The sequence below is a fragment of the Heterodontus francisci genome, chromosome 26 (genome assembly GCF_036365525.1).
Source record: "Heterodontus francisci isolate sHetFra1 chromosome 26, sHetFra1.hap1, whole genome shotgun sequence".
NCBI classification, from domain to species: Eukaryota; Metazoa; Chordata; class Chondrichthyes; order Heterodontiformes; family Heterodontidae; genus Heterodontus; species Heterodontus francisci.
The window spans coordinates 15,607,618-15,628,045 of record NC_090396.1 but is presented as its reverse complement, the minus strand read 5'-3'; the positions used below and the strand labels follow the sequence as shown (position 1 = coordinate 15,628,045).

The following is a 20,428-nucleotide window of genomic DNA, read 5'->3' as shown; positions in this document are numbered from 1 at the left end:
CAGGTTAGGTGGTTTGGCCCAAATAAACGTTCTTTATACAAGTGCATGGAGTATAAGGAACAAATTGCATTGAGGGGAGGCGGTAGTGTAGTGGTAATGTCACGGACTAGTAACCCAGAGATCCAGAGTCTCCGGGGACATGGGTTCAAATCCCACCACGGCAGAAGGTGGAATTTGAATTCTATTAATAAATCTGGAATTAAAAACTGGTCTAATGATGATCATTGTCGATTGTTGTAAAAACCCATCTGGTTCACTAATGTCCTTTAGGAAATCTGCTGTCCTTACTTGGTCTGGCCTACATCTGCTCCAGACCCAAAGCAATGTGGTTGACTCCTAAATGGCCTAGCAAACCATTCAGTTCAAAGGCAATTAGGGATAGGCAATAAATGCTGGCCTAGTCAGTGATGCCCACATCCCACATACGAATTTAAAAAAAACATCCAGTCATGAATGGTGGTGGCCAATTAATCAACTAACTGGAGGAGGTGGCTCCACAAATATCCCCATCCTCAATGATGGGGGAGCCCAGCACATCAGTGCAAAAGATGAGGAGTATTGAGTGGATGATCCATCTCGGCCTCCTCCTGAAGTCCCCCGCATCACAGATGCCATTCTTCAGCCAATTTCATTCACTCCGCGTGATATCAAGAAACGACTGAAGGCACTAGATACTGCAAAGGCTATGGGCCCTGACAATATTCCGGCAATAGTACTGAAGACTTGTGCTCCAGAAATTGCCATTCCCCTAGCCAAGCTGTTCCAGTACAGCTACAACACTGACATCTACCTGGCAATGTGGAAAATTTCCCAGGTATGTCCTGTACACAAAAAGCAGGACAAGTCCAACTTGGCCAATTACCACCCCATCAGTCTATTCTCAATCATCAGTAAAGTGATGGAAGGTGTCGTCGACAGTGCTATCAAGTGGCACTTGCTTAGCAATAACCTGCTCAGTGATGCTCAGTTTGGGTTCCGCCAGGGCCACTCAGCTCCTGACCTCATTACAGCCTTCGTTTAAACATGGCCAACAGAGCTGAATTCAAGAGGTGAGGTGAGAATGACTGCCCTTGACATCAAGTCAGCATTTGACCGAGTATGGCATCAAGGAGCCCCAGCAAAACTGGAGTTAATGGGAATCAGGGGGAAAACTCTCCGCTGGCTGGAGTCATACCTAGCGCAAAGGAAGATGGTTGTGGTTGTTGGAGGTCAATCATCTCACTCCCAGGACATCACTGCAGGAGTTCCTCAGGGTAGTGTCCCAGACTCAACCATCTTCAGCTGCTTCTTCAATGACTTTCCCTCCATCATAAGGTCAGAAGTGAGGATATTTGGACAAAGGCTGTAATGAGGTCAGGAGCCAAGTGGCTCTGGCGGAACCCAAACTGAGCATCAGTGAGCAGGTTGTGGCTGAGCAAGTGCCGCTTGATAGCACTGTCAGCGACCCCTTCCATCATTTTACTGATGATCGACAGTAGACTGTTACGGTGGTAATTGGCCATGTTGGACTTGTCCTGCTTTTTGTGTACAGGACATACTTGGGCAATTTTCCGCATTGCCGAGTAGATGCCAGTGTTGTAGCTGTATTGGAACAACTTGGCTAGGGATGCAGCCAGTTCTGGAGCACAAGTCTTCAGTGCTGTTGCCGGAATGTTGTCAGGGCCCATAGTCTTTGCAGTATGCCTCAGCCGTTTTTTGATATCACGTGGAGTGAATCGAATAGGCTGAAGACTGGCATCTGTGATGCTGGGGACCTCAGGAGGAGGCCAAGATGGAACATCCACTCGACACTTCTGGCTGAAGATGGATGCAAATAATTCAGCCTTGTCTTTTGCACTGATGTGCTGGGCTTTCTATCGTTGAGGATGGGTATATTTGTGGAGCAGCCTCCTCCTGTGTTAGTTATTTAATTGTCCATCACCATTCATGACTGGATGTGGCAGGATGGTAGCATTTAAATCTGATCCGTTGGTTGTGGGATCACTTAGCCCTGTCTATCATGTGCTGCTTCTGCTGTTGGCATGCATGTAGTCCTCTGTTGTAGCTTCACCAGGCTGACACCTCATTTTGAGCTATGCCTGGTGCTGCCTGGTCTGCATGCCCTCCTGCACTCTTCATTGAACCAGGGTTGGTTGCCCCAACTTGATGATAATGGTAGAGTGGGGCATATGCCGGACCATGAGGTTACAGATTGTGGTTGAATACAATTCTGCTGCTGCTGATGGCCCACAGTGCCTCATGGATGCCCAGTTTTGAGTTGCTGGATCTATCTCATTTAGCACAGTGGTAGTGCCACACAACACAATTGTGGTATCCTCAATGAGAAGATAGTACTTTGTCTCCACAAGGACTGTGCGGTGGTCACTCCTTTTTTTTTTCATTCATTCATGGGATGTGGGCATCGCTGGCCAGGCCAGCATTTATTGCCCATCCCAAATTGCCCTTGAGAAGGTGGTGGTGAGCTGCCTTCTTGAACCGCTGAAGTCCATGTGGGGTAGGTACACCCACAGTGCTGTGAGGAAGGAGGTTCCAGGATTTTGACCCAGCGACAGTGAAAGAACGGCGATATAGTTCCAAGTCAGGATGGTGTGTGACTTGGAGAAGAACTTGCAGGTGGTGGTGTTTCCATGCATTTGCTGCCCTTGTCCTTCTAGTTGGTAGAGGTTGTGGGTTTGGAAGGTGCTGTCTAAGGAGCCTTGTTGCTTTGCTGCAGTGCATCTTGTAGATGGTACACACTGCTACCACTGTGTGTCAGTGGTGGAGGGAGTGAATGTTTTTGATGGCGTGCTAATCAAGCAGGCTGCTTTGTCCTGGATGGTGTCGAGCTTCTTGAGTGTTGTTGGAGCAAGTGCAGAGTAGTCCATCACACTCCTGACTTGTGCCTTGTAGATGGTGGACAGGCTTTGGGGAGTCGGGAGGTGAGTTACTTGCCTCAGGATTCCTAGCCTCTGACCTGTTCTTGTAGCCACACTATTTATATGGCTATTCCAGTTCAGTTTCTGGTCAATGGTAGCCCCTAGGATGTTGATAGTGGGGGATTCAGTGATGGTAATGCCATTAAATGTCAAGGGGAGATGGTTAGATTCTGTCTTGTTGGAGATGGTCATTGCCTGGCACCTGTGTGGCGCGAATGTTACTTGCCACTTATCAGCCCAAGCTTGGATATTGTCCAAGTCTTGCTGCATTTCTACACAGACTGCTTCAGTATCTGAGGAGTCACGAATGGTGCTGAACATTGTGCAATCATCAGCGAACATCCCCACTTCTGACCTTATGATTGAAGGAAGGTCATTGATGAAGCAGCTGACTATGGTTGGACCTAGGACACTACCCTGAGGAACTCCTGCAGTGATGTCCTGGAGCTCAGATGATTGACCTCCTACAACCACAACCATCTTCCTTTGTGCTAGGTATGACTCCAGCCAGCGGAGGGTTCTCCCCCTGATTCCCATTGACGTTAGTTTTGCTAGGTCTCCTTGATGCCATACTCGGTCAAATGCTGCCTTGATGTCAAAGGCAGTCACTTTCACCTCACCTCTTGAGTTCAGCTCTTTTGTCCATGTTTGAACCACGGCTGTAATGAGGTCAGGAGCTGAGTGGCCCTGGTGGAACCCAAGCTGAGCGTCACTGAGCAGGTTATTGCTAAGCAAGTACCGCTTGATGGCACTGTTAATGACACCTTCCATCATTTTACTCATGATTGAGAGAAGGCTGATGGGGTGGTAATTGTCCGGGTTGGACCTGTCCTGCTTTTTGTGTACAGGACATACCTGGGCAATTTTCCACATTGCCTGGTAGATGCCAGTGTTGTAGCTGTACTGGAACAGCTTAGCTAGGGGTGCGGCAAGTTCAGGAGCACAGGTCTTCAGTACTATTGCCGGAATATTGTCAGGGCCCATAACCTTTGTAGTATCTAGTGCCTTCAGTCGTTTCTTGATATCATGCGGAGTGAATGAAATTGGCTGAAAACTGGCATCTGTGATGCTGGGGACTTCAGGAGGAGGCCAAGATGGATCATCAACTCGGCACTTCTGGCTGAAGATTGTTGCAAATGCTTTAGCCTTGTCTTTCGCACTAATGTGCTGGGCTTCCCCCATCATTGAGGATGGGGATATTTGTGGAGCCACCTCCTCTAGTTAGTTGTTTAATTGTCCACCACCATTCACGGCTGGATGTGGCAGGACTGCTGAGCTTAGATCTGATCCGTTGGTTATGGGATCTCTTAGCTCTGTCTATTGCATGCTGCTTACTCAGTTTGACACGCAGACAGTACTCTGTTGTAGCTTCACCAGGTTGACACCTCATTTTGAGATATGTCTGGTGCTGCTCCTGGCATGCCCTGCTGCACTCTTCATTGAACCAGGGTTGGTCTCCTGGCTTGATGGTAATGATAGAGTGGGGGATGTGCCGGACCATGAGGTTACAGATTGTGGTTGAGTACAATTCTGCTGCTGCTGATGGCCCACAGCGCCTCGTGGATGCCCAGTTTTACATTGCTAGATCTGTTCGAAATCTATACCATTTAGCACGGTGGTAGTGCCACACAACACAAAGGAGGGTATCCCTCAATGTGAAGGCGGGACTTCTTCTCTGCAACGACTGTGCGGTGGTCACTCCTACCAATACTGTCATGGACAGATACATCTGCGGCAGGCAGATTGGTGAGGACGAGGTCAAGCATGTTTTCCCCTCTTGTTGGTTCCCTCACCATCTGCCGCATACCCAGTCTAGCAGATATGTCCTTTAGGACTCGGCCAACTCGGTCAGTAATGGTGCTACTGAGCCTCTCTTCGTGATGGACATTGAAGTCCCCCACCCAGAGTACATTCTGTGCTCTTGCCACCCTCACTGGTTTCTCCAAGTGCTGTTCAACATGGAGGAGTACTAACTCATCAGCTGAGGGAGGGCGGTAGGTTGTAATCAGGAGGAGGTTTCCTTGTCCATGTTTGACCTGATGCCATGACACTTCATGAGGTCCAGAGTCGATGTTGAGGACTCCAAAGGCAACTCCCTCCCTACTGTATACCACTGTGCCGCTACCTCTGCTGGGTCTGTCCTGCCGGTGGGACAGGACATACCTGGGGATGGTGATGGCAGAGTCTGGGACATTGTTTGTCAGGTATGACTGCGTCAGGCTGTTGCTTGACTAGTCTGTGGGAAAGCTCTCCTTACTTTGGCACGAGGCCCCAGATGTTAGTAAGGAGGACTTTGCAGTGTCGACAGGGCTGGGTTTGTCGTTGTTGTTTCCGGTGCCTAGGTCGATGCCAGGTGGTCCGTCCGGTTTCATTCTTTTTTATTGACTTTTTTGCGGTTAGGTACAACTGAGTGGCTTGCTAGGCCATTTCAGAGGGCATTTAAGAGTCAACCACATTGCTGTGGGTCTAGAGTCAGATGTAGGCCAGACCAAGTAAGTACAGCAGATTTCCTTCCCTAAAGGACATTAGTGAACCAGATGGGGTTTTACAACAATCGACAATGGAATCATGGCCATCATTAGACTAGCTTTTTAATTCCAGATTTATTAATTGAATTCAAATTCCACCTTCTGTTGTGGGTGGGATTTGAACCCATGTCCCCAGAGCAATACCCTGGGTCTCTGGGTTAGTATCCAGTGACAATACCACTACGCCACCGCCTCCCCTACCAATACTGTCATTAACAGATGCATCTGCGGCAGGTAGATTGGTGGGTACAAGGTCAAGTAGGTTTTTTCCTCTCCACCTGCTGCAGACCCAGCCTAGCCGCTATGTCCTTCAGGACTTGGCCAGTAGTGGTGCTACAGAGCTACTCTTGGTGATGGACATTGAAGTCCCTCACTGTGCCTTTGCTACTCCTTCCAATTGGTGTTCAGCATGGAGAAGCACTGATTCATCAGCTGAGGGGGAACGATAGGTGGTAATCAGCAGGAGGTTTCCTTGCCTATATTTGACCTGATGTCATGAGACTTCATGGGGTACGCACTCAATGTTGAGGACTACCAGGGCAACTCCCTCCTGTCTGTATACCAGTGTGCCACCACCTCTGGTGGATATGTCCTGTCCCACTGACATGGGTGATAGGGTGATGATGTCAAGGACATTGTCTGTAAGGTATGATTCCATGACTATGACTATGTCAGCTCTCCCAATTTTGGCACCAGCCCCCAGATGCTAGTAAGGAGGACTTTGCCAGATTTGCCATTGTCATTTCCATTGCCTAGTTTGATGCCAGGTGGTCCGTCCAGTTTCATTCCTCTTCTTTCACTTTGTAGCAGTTTAATACAACTGAGCAGGAATGGCTTGTTAGGCCATTTAAGAGGCAACCATGTTGCTGTGGATCTGCACATGTAGGACATTAGTGAACCAGATGGGTTTTTACAGCAGTCAACAATGGTTTCATGATGACCATTAGACTAGCTTTTAATTGAATTTAAATTTCACCATCTGCTGTGGGGGATTTGAACCCATGTCCCCAGAACATTAGCCTAGGCATCCAGTGACATTATCACTTCACCACTGCCTCCCCTACTAGAATCCAAAGGATAGAAATCATGTTTCAACTGTACAAAGCCCTAGTTAGACCATATCTGGAGTACTGTTAGCAGCTCTGGCCACCATACCTGAGAAGGATATATTGGCCTTGGAGGGTTGCAGCTTAGATTTACCAGAATGATATCTGGACTCTTAAGGGTTAAGCTACGAAGAGAGATTAAACAAACTATGGTTGTGTTCCCTGGAATTTAGAAGATTAAGGATGTTTTGATCAACGTTTTTAAGATATTCAGGGGAACAGATAGGATAGATTGGGAGAAAATATTTCTGCTAGTTGGGGAGTCTAGGACTAGGGGGCATAGTCTAAAAATTAGAGCTAGATCTTTCAGGAGTGTAATTAGGAAATTCTTTTTCACTCATAAAGGATAGTAGAAGTTTGGAACTCTCTTCCAAAAAACAGCAATTGATGCCAACAATCAATTGTTATTTTTAAAACTAAGATTGATAGACTTTTGTTAACCAAAGATGTTGAGGGATATGAGGGAAAGGTGGGTTTATGGAGTTAGGTTGCAGATCAGCCATCTTCTCATTGAATGGTGGAATATGCTCCAAGGACTAAATGGCCAACTCCTGTTCCTATACTATCAGCCCTATCTGGCAGGGTCTGAACTGAACACACATGTGGAAATGTTCCACTGTTACTACAGCCTGGTAGTGTTGCACATGGGAATCCCACTCACATGAGTAAAGCCCGAGGACCTATGTTGCTCCCATTCCTTCACCACTAGTTGCAAGGTTCTTTGCACCTCACACATCATCGGCATGTACTGGTGCTGAGGAGATACCGGCAATAAACAGTGCCAAGAGCTCAACAAACTCACTAAAGAAAGACTTGCATTTATAGAATGTCTTTCACAAGCTCAGGATGTCCCAAAGTGCTTTACAGTCAATTGACTATGTTTGTGGTCACTGTTGTAATGTAGGCCAATTTGTGCATGGTAAGATCCCACAAACATCAATGTGATAATGATTGGATAATCTCTGTTTTAGTGATCTATGCTATTTGCTTCAACCATTCCATGTTTTAACCACTCACTAGGTAACAATGTTTCTGCTGAATTCATTATTGGATTTATTGACTAATTGGCACAGAAATCTAAGCTGACACTCCAGTGCGGTACTGAGGGAGTGCTGCATTGTCAGAGCTGCTGTCATTTGGATGAGATGATAAACCGAGGCCCCATCTGCCTGCTCTGGTGGATGTAAAAGATCCCGTGGCACTATTTTGAAGAAGAGCAGGGTGTTGCAACCAAGACTGGAGTAATGCACTGTTAATTCAGTCCCGTTACTCCACAGGTCACAGCATATTAGTAGTTTCCCACCTACTGGAAAAATAGCCAAATTAATTACTTTATTTATCCCCAGAATAAAGCACGCCAAACCAGCTTTCTTTAAACAACAACAAAAATAACTATTTATTAATAAACCAAGTTTTAAACAATAATGAGATGAATATATAATTATGAAAAGATTTTATAACTCCTTAATATTCCTAACCCTCATGCACACATATACATTCAATTACCAACGGTTAACCGGGGAAAACGGAAATATTGACTTTATAGCAGTTTCTTAGGAATAATAAAATAACTGGGTTGTAACTTCTGGTGGTATTTTCCGATTCAGTGAGGTGTCTCAGAGCCGAATAGTCAGATGCCACTTGATGTCTCTACAGGTGAAATTAATCAACAGTCTATGGTGGATAGGCATTCAAGGTAGTTCGTCTGCAGCAGGCATCATACAGATCTTTCAGCAACAGGTTGTAGCAACCTGGTCTATTTAAATTTTAGTACCGTCTAACAGAAACTTCCAAAAATACAAAAGCCCACAGGACTTACTCTTGAGGCAGAGATTGGAGACAATAGGAAATTTTTCAACAGTGCAGGCTTCCTCTCAGCAAAGGAGTGTTTCTCCACAGAATGTAGTTACTCTTTTTTTCTGGGTCTTTTCCTCTCTCTTCAGACAGGTTAAAACCTCACCTTAAATGTAGCACTTTTTCCTCTGAAAGGCAAAGCTCATTTTCAGAGAGAATGGTCTTTTCCTCTGGTCTGTCAGCAAACCAAAGCTCCAGCCACTGCTAGCTGTTCTGTTTCCCTCTGCAGATCTGAAACTAAAATCTTTCCACAGAAGTAATAAGACTGTTGTAAAATCTTCCTGTTGCTTGGATACAAATCGCCTTGCAGCCTGCACTCCAAACACCAAAGGTCAACATTCAGTCACTCTTCAGTCTTTTTTATCAGACTTAAAGGCACACAGACCTCCTAGTTTTTTTGAAAAACAAGATCGTATGACAAGGGGAAGTTATTCCCAGTATCCTGACCAATATTTATCCCTCAATCAATATCACAAAACGGTTTATCTGGTCATCATCACATTGCTGTTTGCTGTGTGCAAATTGAGCGTGCATTTCCTACATTACAACAGGGATTACACATAAAAAGTACTTCATTGACTGTAAAGCACTTTGAGATGTCTGGCAGTCATGAAAGGGGCTGTATAAATGCAGTTTTAAAAAAAAATCTCATGTTCATGAAACAAAGTATGAATGTTCCCTGCAGGGACATTGGAAGGCCGTCCAAATTGTAACCCAAAAATGTATCTTAACACAAGATCAGGTCTGTACTCCCAACCCTTTCTGTGGGGTATGGTTAACCCTATTCCATTTACCCAAATGTGGCCCCCAGTTCAAGCCATTTTCATCAGTGAGACATCCATTTTGAGAGGGGGATTTGAGGAAACAGTGGAATCTGGTCCCCTTCCAGTGTAACTCTGGGATTCACCGATAATATTTTAACCTAAGGTCTCATTTAGGTCAAGAAATTGTTGTTCCATCATTTTATCTGTTGATACGCAAGTTAGAACTGAAACATTGCTTTCATTGTGTGGCTACTTGCAGAGCCCTAAGTTATTGCGCCTGTCACAGTTTAGTCATTCTCGACATTCATTTCCCGTGGTGCAGAAACCCAAAGCAAACTGAAATGCCCAATGTAATTCACTCGAGATAAAGCATTTTTTTTAGATGTTTTTAAGAAATAAGATAAGCTACTCTGCAAATACAAATTCTTCCTTGCTCTCTTGCCCATGTAAGAATTTTATAAATCAGTAAGTAAGGGAGTACCGATGAATTTCTGCTGATGGCTCATTCAGTAAATGCAATCCTCGGCCCTACACTACATCTACTGTTAGGGGGCCTAGAATCAACTCCCTCCAGTGTTTTCTACCCCTGCCATTTCTTAGTTCCACCCAAACTGATTCTACTTCTTGATTTTCTGAGCTAAGATCCTTTCTCTCTACTGTCTTTATACCATCCTTTTTTATCAGGGTTAGCCCTTCTCCTTTTCCATTTTTCCTGTCTCTTCTAAAAGTTAAGTATTCTGGAATATTTAGTTCCCAACCATGGTCACTTTGAACCACGTCCCCATAATGGCTATTAGATCAAACGTAATCATTTTTACCTGTGCTACTAATTCATCTAATTTCATAGAATGGTTACAGCACAGAAGGAGACTATTCAGCCCGTTGTGTCTGTACCAGCTGTCTGCAAGAGCAACTCACCTAGTCCCACTCCCCCACCTTTTCCCCGAATTGCTGCAAATGTTTTCTCTTCAGATAAATATCCAATTCTCTTTTGAAGACCTCGATTGAATCTGCCTCCACTACAATCTCAGGCAGAGCATTCCAGATCCTGACCACTCGCTGCGTAAAAAAGTTTTTCCTCGTGTCGCCATTGCTTCTTTTGCTTAAATCGGTGTCCTCACGTTCTGGATCCTTCTGCCAATTGCAAATGCATATTCAGATCTAGTGCCTTTAGTTTTGACCTTTGGCTAATTATCCCTTTGTTACTCGCTCTGCCCCTTCCTGATCCACGCTGCTTCCTTTTACCTAAAACCATGCTCTACTCCAAGGCCTTGGCATTTCGCTAGCTACTCTTGAATTTTACATTTCCTGAATTCTCCCAACCCTGCTTTATTAGTTTAAAGCCCTGTCCACTGCCTTAGTAATTTGATTTGCCAGGATACTGGTCTCAGCCCAGTTTAAGTGGAATCCATCCCAAAGGAACATCTGTCTTCATGAGAGAAGAGGATGCTGTCAATGTAGCTGTAAAGCAGGAGACAGTAGCAGGGTAAAAATTAGGCTGCGTTTGCTGATAATGGCACCACTAGGTGGTGCTGCAATGGCACATGTGCAAATGCAGCTTGTGCCACTAAAATGTCACACTCTGCGACATCAGGCAGCTGCCAGGATTAAAGATGGCGCTGTTCAAATAATCACACGATGGCAACCTAAACACATGGCAGCACACAGTGGCCGGAGGAGAGGTAGGGAGTGGGCCGGGGAGAGAGCGGGTGGGCGGGTGACCCAGCAGTCTTCCGGGGGGGTGAGGTGAGTGAGTGGGCCGGGGGCTGTGAGCGAGCGGGCGGGGGGGGGGGGGGGGGGCGGTGAGCGAGCAGGCGGGGGTTGGGAGCGGGTGGCGGGGGAAGGAGGAGAGCACACCCGTCACCAGCATGGTCTTCGGCCGCGCTCTCCCTGCACCCACTCTCTACCCACCCCCCATCCGCTCCCCAGGCCCCCCCTCCCCAGATCCCTGCTCGCTCTGGCCCGGATCCCCCCACCATCTGCCCGCGTTACACGATGATGTCATCTACGCATGCGCCAACCAGTCCTGGCACTGCGGAACACAGCGCATGCGCAGAAGGCAGGAACCCATGTGCGCAGATTGGTGCAGTCAGATGACGTAAGCTGCCGGCTGCGTTGTCAGTAATCACTGTAAAAATAAAGAGCAGGTACATCAAAGATTGGCATTCATTAACGTATAAAGGCCACCCCGTCTGGTTCAGATACATCTTAGGTTTCTGAGGGAAGTAAGGTGGAAATTGTGGAGGCTCTGGCCTGTACTTTCCAATCCTCCTTGGATATTGGGGTGGTGCCAGTGGACATGAGGATGGCAAATTTTACAACCTTTTAAAAAAAGGGGAGAGGGTTAAACCTGCCAACTACAGCCCAGGCAGGCTAATGGTGGTGGTGAAACCTTTAGTGACAATAAACTGGGAGAAGATTAATTGGCATTTGGAAAAGAATGGGTTAATAAATGAAAGTCAGCATGGATTTGTTAAAGGCAAATCATGTTTGATTAACTTGATTTGAGTTCTTTGAAGTAACAGAGGGTTGATGGGGGTAGAGCTGTTGATATTGTGCAAATGGACCTTCTGACAAAGAACCACATAATTAAGTGGACAGGGCTTTAAACCAATAAAGCGAAGTTGGGAGAATTCAGGAAATGTAAAATTCAAGAGCAGCGAGGGAAATGCCAAGGCCCTAGAGTAGAGCATGGTTTTGGATAAAAAGAAGCAGAGTGGATCAGGAAGGGGCAGAGCGAGTAACAAAAGTCAAAGCTAAAGTCACTAGATCTGAATATGCAAAGCATTTGCAATTGGGAGAAGGATCGAGAACGAGAGGACACCAATTTAAGCTGATTGGCAAAAGAACCAATGGGATTAAAGATACAGTGACAGACAATAGGGATACAAATTTTCTACGGGGTAGAAAGCAGTGAGTCGTGGTGAATAGTTACTTTTCAGACAGGAGGGAAGTGCACAGTGGTGTTTCCAAGGGTTCGGTATTTAGACCACTGCTCTTTTTGATATATATTAATGATCTGACAACTAAGTGACTCAATTTTAAAGGGGATGGAGGAACAGATACCTCAGGATATATGTATACCAACCTTTGAAGGTGGCAGAACATAATGAGAAGGCTGCTGAAAGGTCAGTTATTAATAGAAGAATAGAGTACAAAAGTAAGGAAGTTATGTTAAATTTACATGAAACACTGGTTAGGCTTCAGACCTAAGAGCGAGCATAAACAGGAGCAGATGTAGAGGCCATTTGGCCCTTCGAGCCTGCTTCACCAGAGCTGGAGCTGGAGTATTATGTTCAATTCTGTGCACCGCACTTTAGAAAGAAAGCCTTAGCGAGGTTGCAGAAGAGATTTACTAGAATGGTACCAGGGCCACAGACTTCAGTTATGTGAAGAGACTGGAGAAGTTGCGATTGTTCTCCTTGGAGCAGAGAAGGTTAAAGGGAGATTTGATAGAGATGTTTAAAATTATGAAGAGGTTTGAAAGAGTAAATCAAAAGAAAACAGTTTCCAGTGGCAGAAGGGTCAGTAATCAGAAAACAGAGATTTAAGTTGGTTTGAAAAAAAACTAGAGGCAACATGAAGAAACACTGTTTTAACACATCGCGTTATGATGATCTGGAATGCACAGCCTGAAAGAGTGGAGGAAGCAGATTTAATAATAAATTTCAAAAGGGAACTGGATATATAGGTGAACAGAAAAGATTTACACAGCTGTATGGAGAGAGCAGTAGAGTGGGATTAAATGGATAGCTCTACCAAAGAGATGCCAGAGGAACAATGGGCCGATTGCCCTCCTCTGTGCCCTATCATTCTATGATATGCTCCTCCTCCCATCGAATGCTCGCTGCCCAAGGGTCATAGGTGAACAATGGAAAAGTACTTGAGGTTGAGTAGATTCTGTGCAACTGCTGCCCAGCAAGGAGGCTTCATTTTTATGGAGGACGATAAAACTTTTAAATACTTCTCAACTTCACTTAGCTTTCAACCTTTGAATATCACTGGCTTGTGAACTGCACAGAAGTGCTTATCCATAGGTTTGTGAAAGTTGTACGGTAATGTTGGAGGTCAGCTCACATGTAATCCTCCCTGTATATCAATGAGATGCAACCCTGTATATTCTTGATGACACTTTATCCTTCTGATCTTTCAGTTGCAGGATTCCGACACACTGAGTGGTTCGTGTGACGGGATAATGGAGGCGGTCGGCTGGTCACGTGACCCTGTCGCACAGTTACCTCATCTGATCCGATTTATGCTGCAGAGATTGTCCAAATGTGCAATGGAAAGATGGAGACTCCTCAAATTCACCATTGGACATTAACAACCAAGGATATATCTGACTTGGAGGATCCATCACGAGCAATAGAAGGGCAAGGCTGAGGGGCAGCTGTAAACATTTCTAAGTGCGATGTTCACTTGGCAAGATTTTCCCAATAAAAAGGAATTCCCTAGATTCTACTGGAGCAGCAGAAAGGTGGTCTCCAAGTTATCAGAATTGTTTCATTCATCCAGTGGAGCACTGGTGTTGGAGTCGGCTCGGACACTGGTCTCTCTCTCTCTCTCTACCTCAGAACAATGGCCAGGAAGCAACTTTGCACTATTTCCAGTTGCTGTTATTACCAGGATTATTTAGTGTATTTGTACTAACATCATATAATGTTCTTAACACATCTCCTCAACTTGCTGCCACCCCTACCAATGACAGACCTGTATCTGCCAGTACTGTTTTCTAGTGTTCTACAGTTCAAAATGTTCTCTGCAGGTGCACCAATTTGGAAGGATAGAGCCTATGTCTGTATTATTTGGTACTGTTTCTCACACTTCAATTGGTCATGTGGAAATTTCAGAGAGCTACTATTATATACTACTGAAAACAATTGTGGGGAGTGGGGGTTGTAGTGTTCCACCAGACAAGGGGATGCTCCGGGGCAGCCTGGGAGCTATGGGAGAGCAGTATTTCCCTTCCCTGTCCTGAAAACCTGAGTACGGCACCCCAAATAGTATTGCCCCTGCACAAAGGGAGCCCACTTCCTCTGCATCTTTCGTCAGTGCACAGGGACCAAGTAACACCTCCCATAATGGTAGCAGCTGTGAAGAAAAATAAAATGGCAAGTCACCATTCAGAGCACAGCCTGAGGGTGCAGCAAGTAAAAGCATTGCTGGGTTCCAATTTGTGCTGAGTTGACTGATCTCGATTAAGGTATAACAGTTTGTCTCACCTAAAACAGGTGCAAGTACAAAAATTTTTTTAAACTAATGGAATGTTGTCCTTTAGCTTAAGAGGACTGGAATACAAAAGGGAGGAAGTGATGCTTCAGCTGTAGAGAGCTTTGGTTCGACCCCATTGGGATCACTGCATTCAGTTCTGGACACTTACTGGCCTTGACGGGGGTGCACGCAGATTCACAAGAATGATATGGGACTTAAAGGGTTAAATTGTGAAGACAGCTTGTATTCCCTTGAGTGTAGAAGATTACAAGATGATCTAATTGAGGTGTTTAAAATGATTAAAGCATTTGATAGGGTAGATAGAAAGAAACTGTTTCCTCTGGTGAGGGTGTCCAGAACAAGGGGACATAATCTTAAAATGAGAGCTGGGCCATACAGGGCTAATGTCAGGAAGCACTTCTTCACACAAAGGGTAGTGGAAATCTGGAACTCTCTCCCTCAAACTGTTGAGATTGGGGTCAGTGGAAAATTTCAAAACTCAGATTGATAGATTTTTGTTAGGCAAGGAGATTAAGGGTGATTGAACCAAGGCAGTAAACAGTTAAGATACAAATTAGCCTCAAAGAAATTAATGCTCTCCTGTTCACTATCCACCTTGGTAGGGCTTGTGCATGTTGGTGATAGGATCAGGCTCAGCTGTGATGCATTATATGCTCAAGGAGTTAGGGTTCTTGTCTTCTGTGCTCACCAGTCAGTGTATTTCTGTTTATGAAAGTGAATGGATAGGAAACACTGGGCCCTTGGGTATGACAGCAGGCATCAGCCAATGTTTGTGGAACTGTTCCTCTAGCATGTGTTGGCTCATTTGGGTAGAAGATGGAGAAAGTTGGCAAAATGAACCATTTTGCATACCCATGATGACTGGCATGCAAATGCCATTGAACAAATTTCTGCTGCTGTTTTCTGTAAAGGCTGGGGAAAGGGGAATTTAAGGATTATTCTATGCAATAAATACTTTGTTTACTGGTGTGCTTCTGTTGATAAAAGACTCGGGTTATGCAAAGTATGAAGGGTTTGGGTGTGCGGGTGCGAGTCCTAAGTTACTGTATACGTTGGAAATCTGGTGTGTTTGGGTACGCACAGTTTTATGCAATGATTGTAGGCTGTCAGCTAAAATAATCTTCAATAAATGGTGGAAAACAGCAGAAATGTGTTTGTGTGTAATAAAGATCTTGTATTTATATTGCAGCTTTCAGGACATCCCAGAGCACATTGCAGCCAATGAAGCACTTTTAAAGTGTAATCACTGTTGTAATGCATTGAACACAGCAACCAATTTGTGCACAGCAAGCTCCCACAAACAGCAATGAGATAATAACCAGATAATGTGCTTTAGTGATGTTAGCTGAGGGATAAATATTAGTCAGGACGCTGCGATAACCCTCTTTCTCTTTTTTGAAATAGTGGCATGGAAGCTTTTACATCCACCTGAGCGAGCAGACAGGGCCTCGGTTTAGCATCCCATCTGAAAGACAGCACTTCTGACAGTGCAGCAATCCCTCAGTACGGCCCTGGAATGCCAGCCTAGATTACTGGAGTGAACCCACGCCTTCTGACGTAAAAGTGATGGCACTGATCCATGGCTAACAGTAAAATATAGGGACCTGGAGTGCAATGTCCCAGTAGTGATGCGGCATGTGTTGGAGCAGCCAAGATCTGGTTGGAAACATTTTAAGAACACAAATTGGAACCTGGGAGCAGTTAAATGTGACTGTACACCATGGCGACAGGCACTCTGCAGCTTTAAGACTCATTATTGGAACTAGTTGAGGAACAGTTCTTCCCCTAACTAATATTGGGAGTACATCATAATTGGAAACCATATCTCTCCTACAGTATTGTACTCGTGATTCAGCCATAAAATCTGAGTTCACTGAATTGCCACGCACTTACCCCCACCCTTTTTTGATTCCTTCATGGGGATGTGGGCGTTGCTGGCCAGGCCAGCATTTATTGCCCATCCCTAATTGCCCTTGAGAAGGTGGTGGTGAGCTGCCTGCTTGAACCACTGAAGTCCATGTGGGGTCGGTACACCCACAGTGCTGTTAGGAAGGGAGTTCCAGGATTTTGACCAGGCGACAGTGAAGGAACGGCGATATAGTTCCAAGTCAGGATGGTGTGTGGCTTGGAGGGGAACTTGCAGGTGCTGGTGTTCCCATGCATCTGCTGCCCTTGTCCTCCTAGGTGGTAGAAGTCGTGGGTTTGGAAGGTGGAGCCTAAGAAGCTTTTGTTGAAGCGTTGCTGCAGTGCATTTTGTAGATGGTACACACTGTTGCCGCTGTGCGTCAGTGATGAAGGGAGTGAATGTTTGTGGATGGGGTGCCAATCAAGCGGGCTGCTTTGTCCTGGATGGTGTCGAGTTAGTTAGTTAGTTAGAGATACAGCACTGAAACAGGCCCTTCGGCCCACCGAGTCTGTGCCGACCATCAACCACCCATTTATACTAATCCTACACTAATCCCATATTCCTACCACATCCCCACCTGTCCCTATATTTCCCTACCACCTACCTATACTAGGGGCAATTTATAATGGCCAATTTACCTATCAACCTGCAAGTCTTTTGGCATGTGGGAGGAAACCGGAGCACCCGGAGGAAACCCACACAGACACAGGGAGAACTTGCAAACTCCACACAGGCAGTACCCAGAATTGAACCCGGGTCGCTGGAGCTGTGAGGCTGCGGTGCTAACCACTGCGCCACCGTGCCACCCCTTGAGTTCCTTGAGTGTTGTTGGAGCTGCACCCATCCAGGCATGTGGAGAGTATTCCATCACATTCCTGACTTGTGCCTTGTTGATAGATGGTGGACAGGCTTTGGGGAGTCAGGAGGTGAGTTACTCGCCACAGGATTCCTACCCTCTGACCTGCTCTTTAACCACGGTATTTATATGGCTACTCCAGTTCGGTTTCTGCTCAATGATAACCTACAGGATGTTGATAGTGGGGGATTCAGCGATGGTAACGCCATTTAATGTCAAGGGGAGATGGTTAGATTCTCTCTTGTTGGAGATGGTCATTGCCTGGCACGAATGTTACTTGCTAATCATCAGCCCAAGCTTGTATATTGTCCAGGTCTTGCTGCATTTCTACACGGACTGCTTCAGTATCTCAGGAGTCGTGAATGGTGCTGAACATTATGCAATCATCAGCGAACATCCCCACTTCTGACCTATGATTGAAGGAAGGTCATTGATGAAGCAGCTGAAGATAGTTGGGCCTGGGACACTATGCTGAGGAACTCCTGCAGTGATGTCCTGGAGCTCAGATGATTGACCTCCAACAACCACAATCACCTTCCTTTGTGCTAGGTACAACTTAAACCAGTGAAGAGTTTTCCCCAGATTCCCATGGACCAGTTTTGCTAGAGCTCCTTGATGCCATATTCAGTCAAATGCTGCCTTGACCAAGTATGGCATCAAGGAGCGATGCAGATATATGTAGCTTTAGTGTCACCATATGTCAGGATGAGAGATGTTACATGAATCTGGAACCCTATTGTCAGTGCCAAGCATTCTCAGATTAGGTACAGCAGTTAGATTCAAAGTAATGCTTCTTCTACACTGTCCCATTAAAAACTCCCAGAGTGATAGTACAGGTAGTGATATATGCAGTTTAAAGCTCTCTCTACAATGCCCCATCATACACTTTTGGATGAAATATTAAACTGAGAGCTTGTCTGCCCTCATAGGTGGATGTAAAAGATCCCATGGTACTATTGAAAGAGCAGGGTAGTTCTCCCCTGGTTAATATTTATCCCTCAACCAACACCCTTAAAAAACAGATGATCTTGTCGTAGAACATAGAAGGCGGCCATTCGGCCCATCATGCCTGACACACTTCTCTGCATTAAATTTCATCTACCACCTGTCCACCCATTCCACCAGCCTGTCTATGTCCTCTTAAAGTTTATCACTATCCTCCTCACAGTTCACAATACTTTCAAGTTTTGTGCCATCTGCAAATTCTGAAATTATGCCCTGCACACACATGTCTAGGTCATTAATATATATCAAGCAAAGCAGTGGTCCCAGTACTCCTCCAGTCTGAAAAACAACCATTCACAACTACTCTCTGTTTCCTGTTACTCAGCCAACTCCGTATACCTGTTGCTATTGGCCCTTTTATTCCATGAACTTCAACTTTTCTCGCAAGTCTATTATGTGCTACTTTATCAAACGTCTTTTTGAAATTCATATACACCTCATCAACCTTCTCTGTTACCATATCAAAAAGCTCAATCAAGTTATTTAAACAATTTGCCTTTAACAAATCCGTGCTGTCTTTCCTTAATTAATCTGCACTTGGCCAAGTAACTGTTAACTTTGTCCCAGATTATCGTTTCTAAAAGCTTTCCCACCACCGATATTAAACTGACTAACCTGTATTTGCTGGGTTTATCCTGTCACCCTTTTTTGAACAAGGCTGTAATGTGCAATTCTCCAGTCCTCTAGCACCACCCCCTATCTAAGGAGGATTGGAAAATTATGGCCAGTTTCCAATTTCCACCCTTACTTCCCTTAGCATCCGAGGATGCATCCCATCCAGTCCTGGTGACTTTATCAACTTTAAATCCTCTGCTCTAAGGAGAACAGCCAGAGGTTGTGGTACACATCGGTACCAATGACATAGGCAGGAAGAGTGATGAGGTCCTACGGTGGGAGTTTAGGGAGTTAGGTAGTAAGCTAAAGAACAGGACCTCTAGGGTTGTATAATCTCTGGATTACTCCCTGTGCCATGTGCCAGTGAGGCTAGAAATAGGAAGATAGTGCAGCTAAACACGTGGCTGAGCAGCTGGTGTAGAAGGGAGGGTTTCAGATATCTGGACCATTGGGCTCTCTTCAGGGACAGATGGGACCTGTACAGGAAGGACGGGTTGCATCTAAACTGGAAGGGCACTAATATCCTGGCTGCAAGGTTTGCTAGCGTCACTCGGGAGGGTTTAAACTAGTGTGGCAGGGGGGTGGGAACCAGAGCACTAGGACAGCTAGTGAAGTAAATGAGGAGGACATAGTAAATAAGGCCAGTAGGACTAAGAGGAAGAGCAGGCAGGGAGATGTTGCTGAGCACAGCGGGACTGGTGGTCTGAAGTGCATTTGTTTCAATGCGAGAAGTATAAGAGGTAAGGCAGATGAACTTAGAGCTTGGATTAGTACTCGGAAATATGATGTTGTTGCTATTACAGAGACTTGGTTGAGGGAAGGGCAGGATTGGCAGCTAAATGTTCCAGGCTTTAGAAGCTTCAGGCGGGATAGAGGGGGATGGTAAAGGGGTGGGGGAGTTGCACTACTGGTTAAGGAGAATATCACAGCTGTACTGCGGGAGGACACCTCAGAGAGGTCATGCAGCGAGGCAATATGGGTGAAGCTCAGGAATAGGAAGGGTGCAGTCACGATGTTGGGGGTTTACTACAGGCCTCCCAACAGCCAGCGGGAGGTAGAGGAGCAGGTATGTAGACAGATTTTGGAAAGATGTAAAGGTAACAGGGTTGTGGTGGTGGGTGATTTTAACTTCCCCAATACTGACTCACTTAGTGCTAGGGGCTTGGATGGGGCAGAATTTGTGAGGAGCATCCAGGAGGGCTTCTTGAAACAGTATGTAGATAGTCCAACTAGGGATGGGGCCATTCTGGATCTGGTATTGGGGAATGAGCCCGGCCAGGTGGTTGAAGTTTCAGTGGGGGAGCATTTCGGGAGCAGTGACCATAATTCCATAAGTTTTAAGGTACTTGTGGATAAGGATAAGAGTAGTCCTCGGGTGAAGGTGCTAAATTGGGGGAAGGCTAAATATAACAATATTAGGCAGGAACTGAAGAATTTAGATTGGGGGCGACTGTTTGAGGGTAAATCAACATCTGACAGCTGATTAGAATCCAGGACCAGCATGTTCCCGTGAGGAAGAAAGACAAGTTTGGCAAGTTTCGGGAAGCTTGGATAACACGGGATAGTGTGAGCCTAGTCAAAAAGAAAAAGGAAGCATTTGTAAGGGCTGGAAGGCTAGGAACAGATGAAGCACTTGAGGAATATAAA

At 45.6% G+C, this 20,428-nt stretch overlaps 1 protein-coding gene across 2 annotated transcripts in view; it reads left to right on the top strand.

Annotated features, from left to right (window-relative positions):
- Positions 1–15,530, top strand: part of si:ch211-250n8.1 (uncharacterized) — a 95,701-nt gene extending 80,171 nt beyond the window's left edge. For both annotated transcript variants that reach the window (XM_068058673.1, XM_068058674.1), the window contains one exon: positions 13,321–15,530. In XM_068058673.1, coding sequence (XP_067914774.1) covers positions 13,321–13,355 — 35 coding nt within the window. In that variant the 3' untranslated portion in view covers positions 13,356–15,530. The remainder of the gene's footprint in view (positions 1–13,320) is intronic.
- Positions 15,531–20,428: the final 4,898 nt, after the last annotated feature.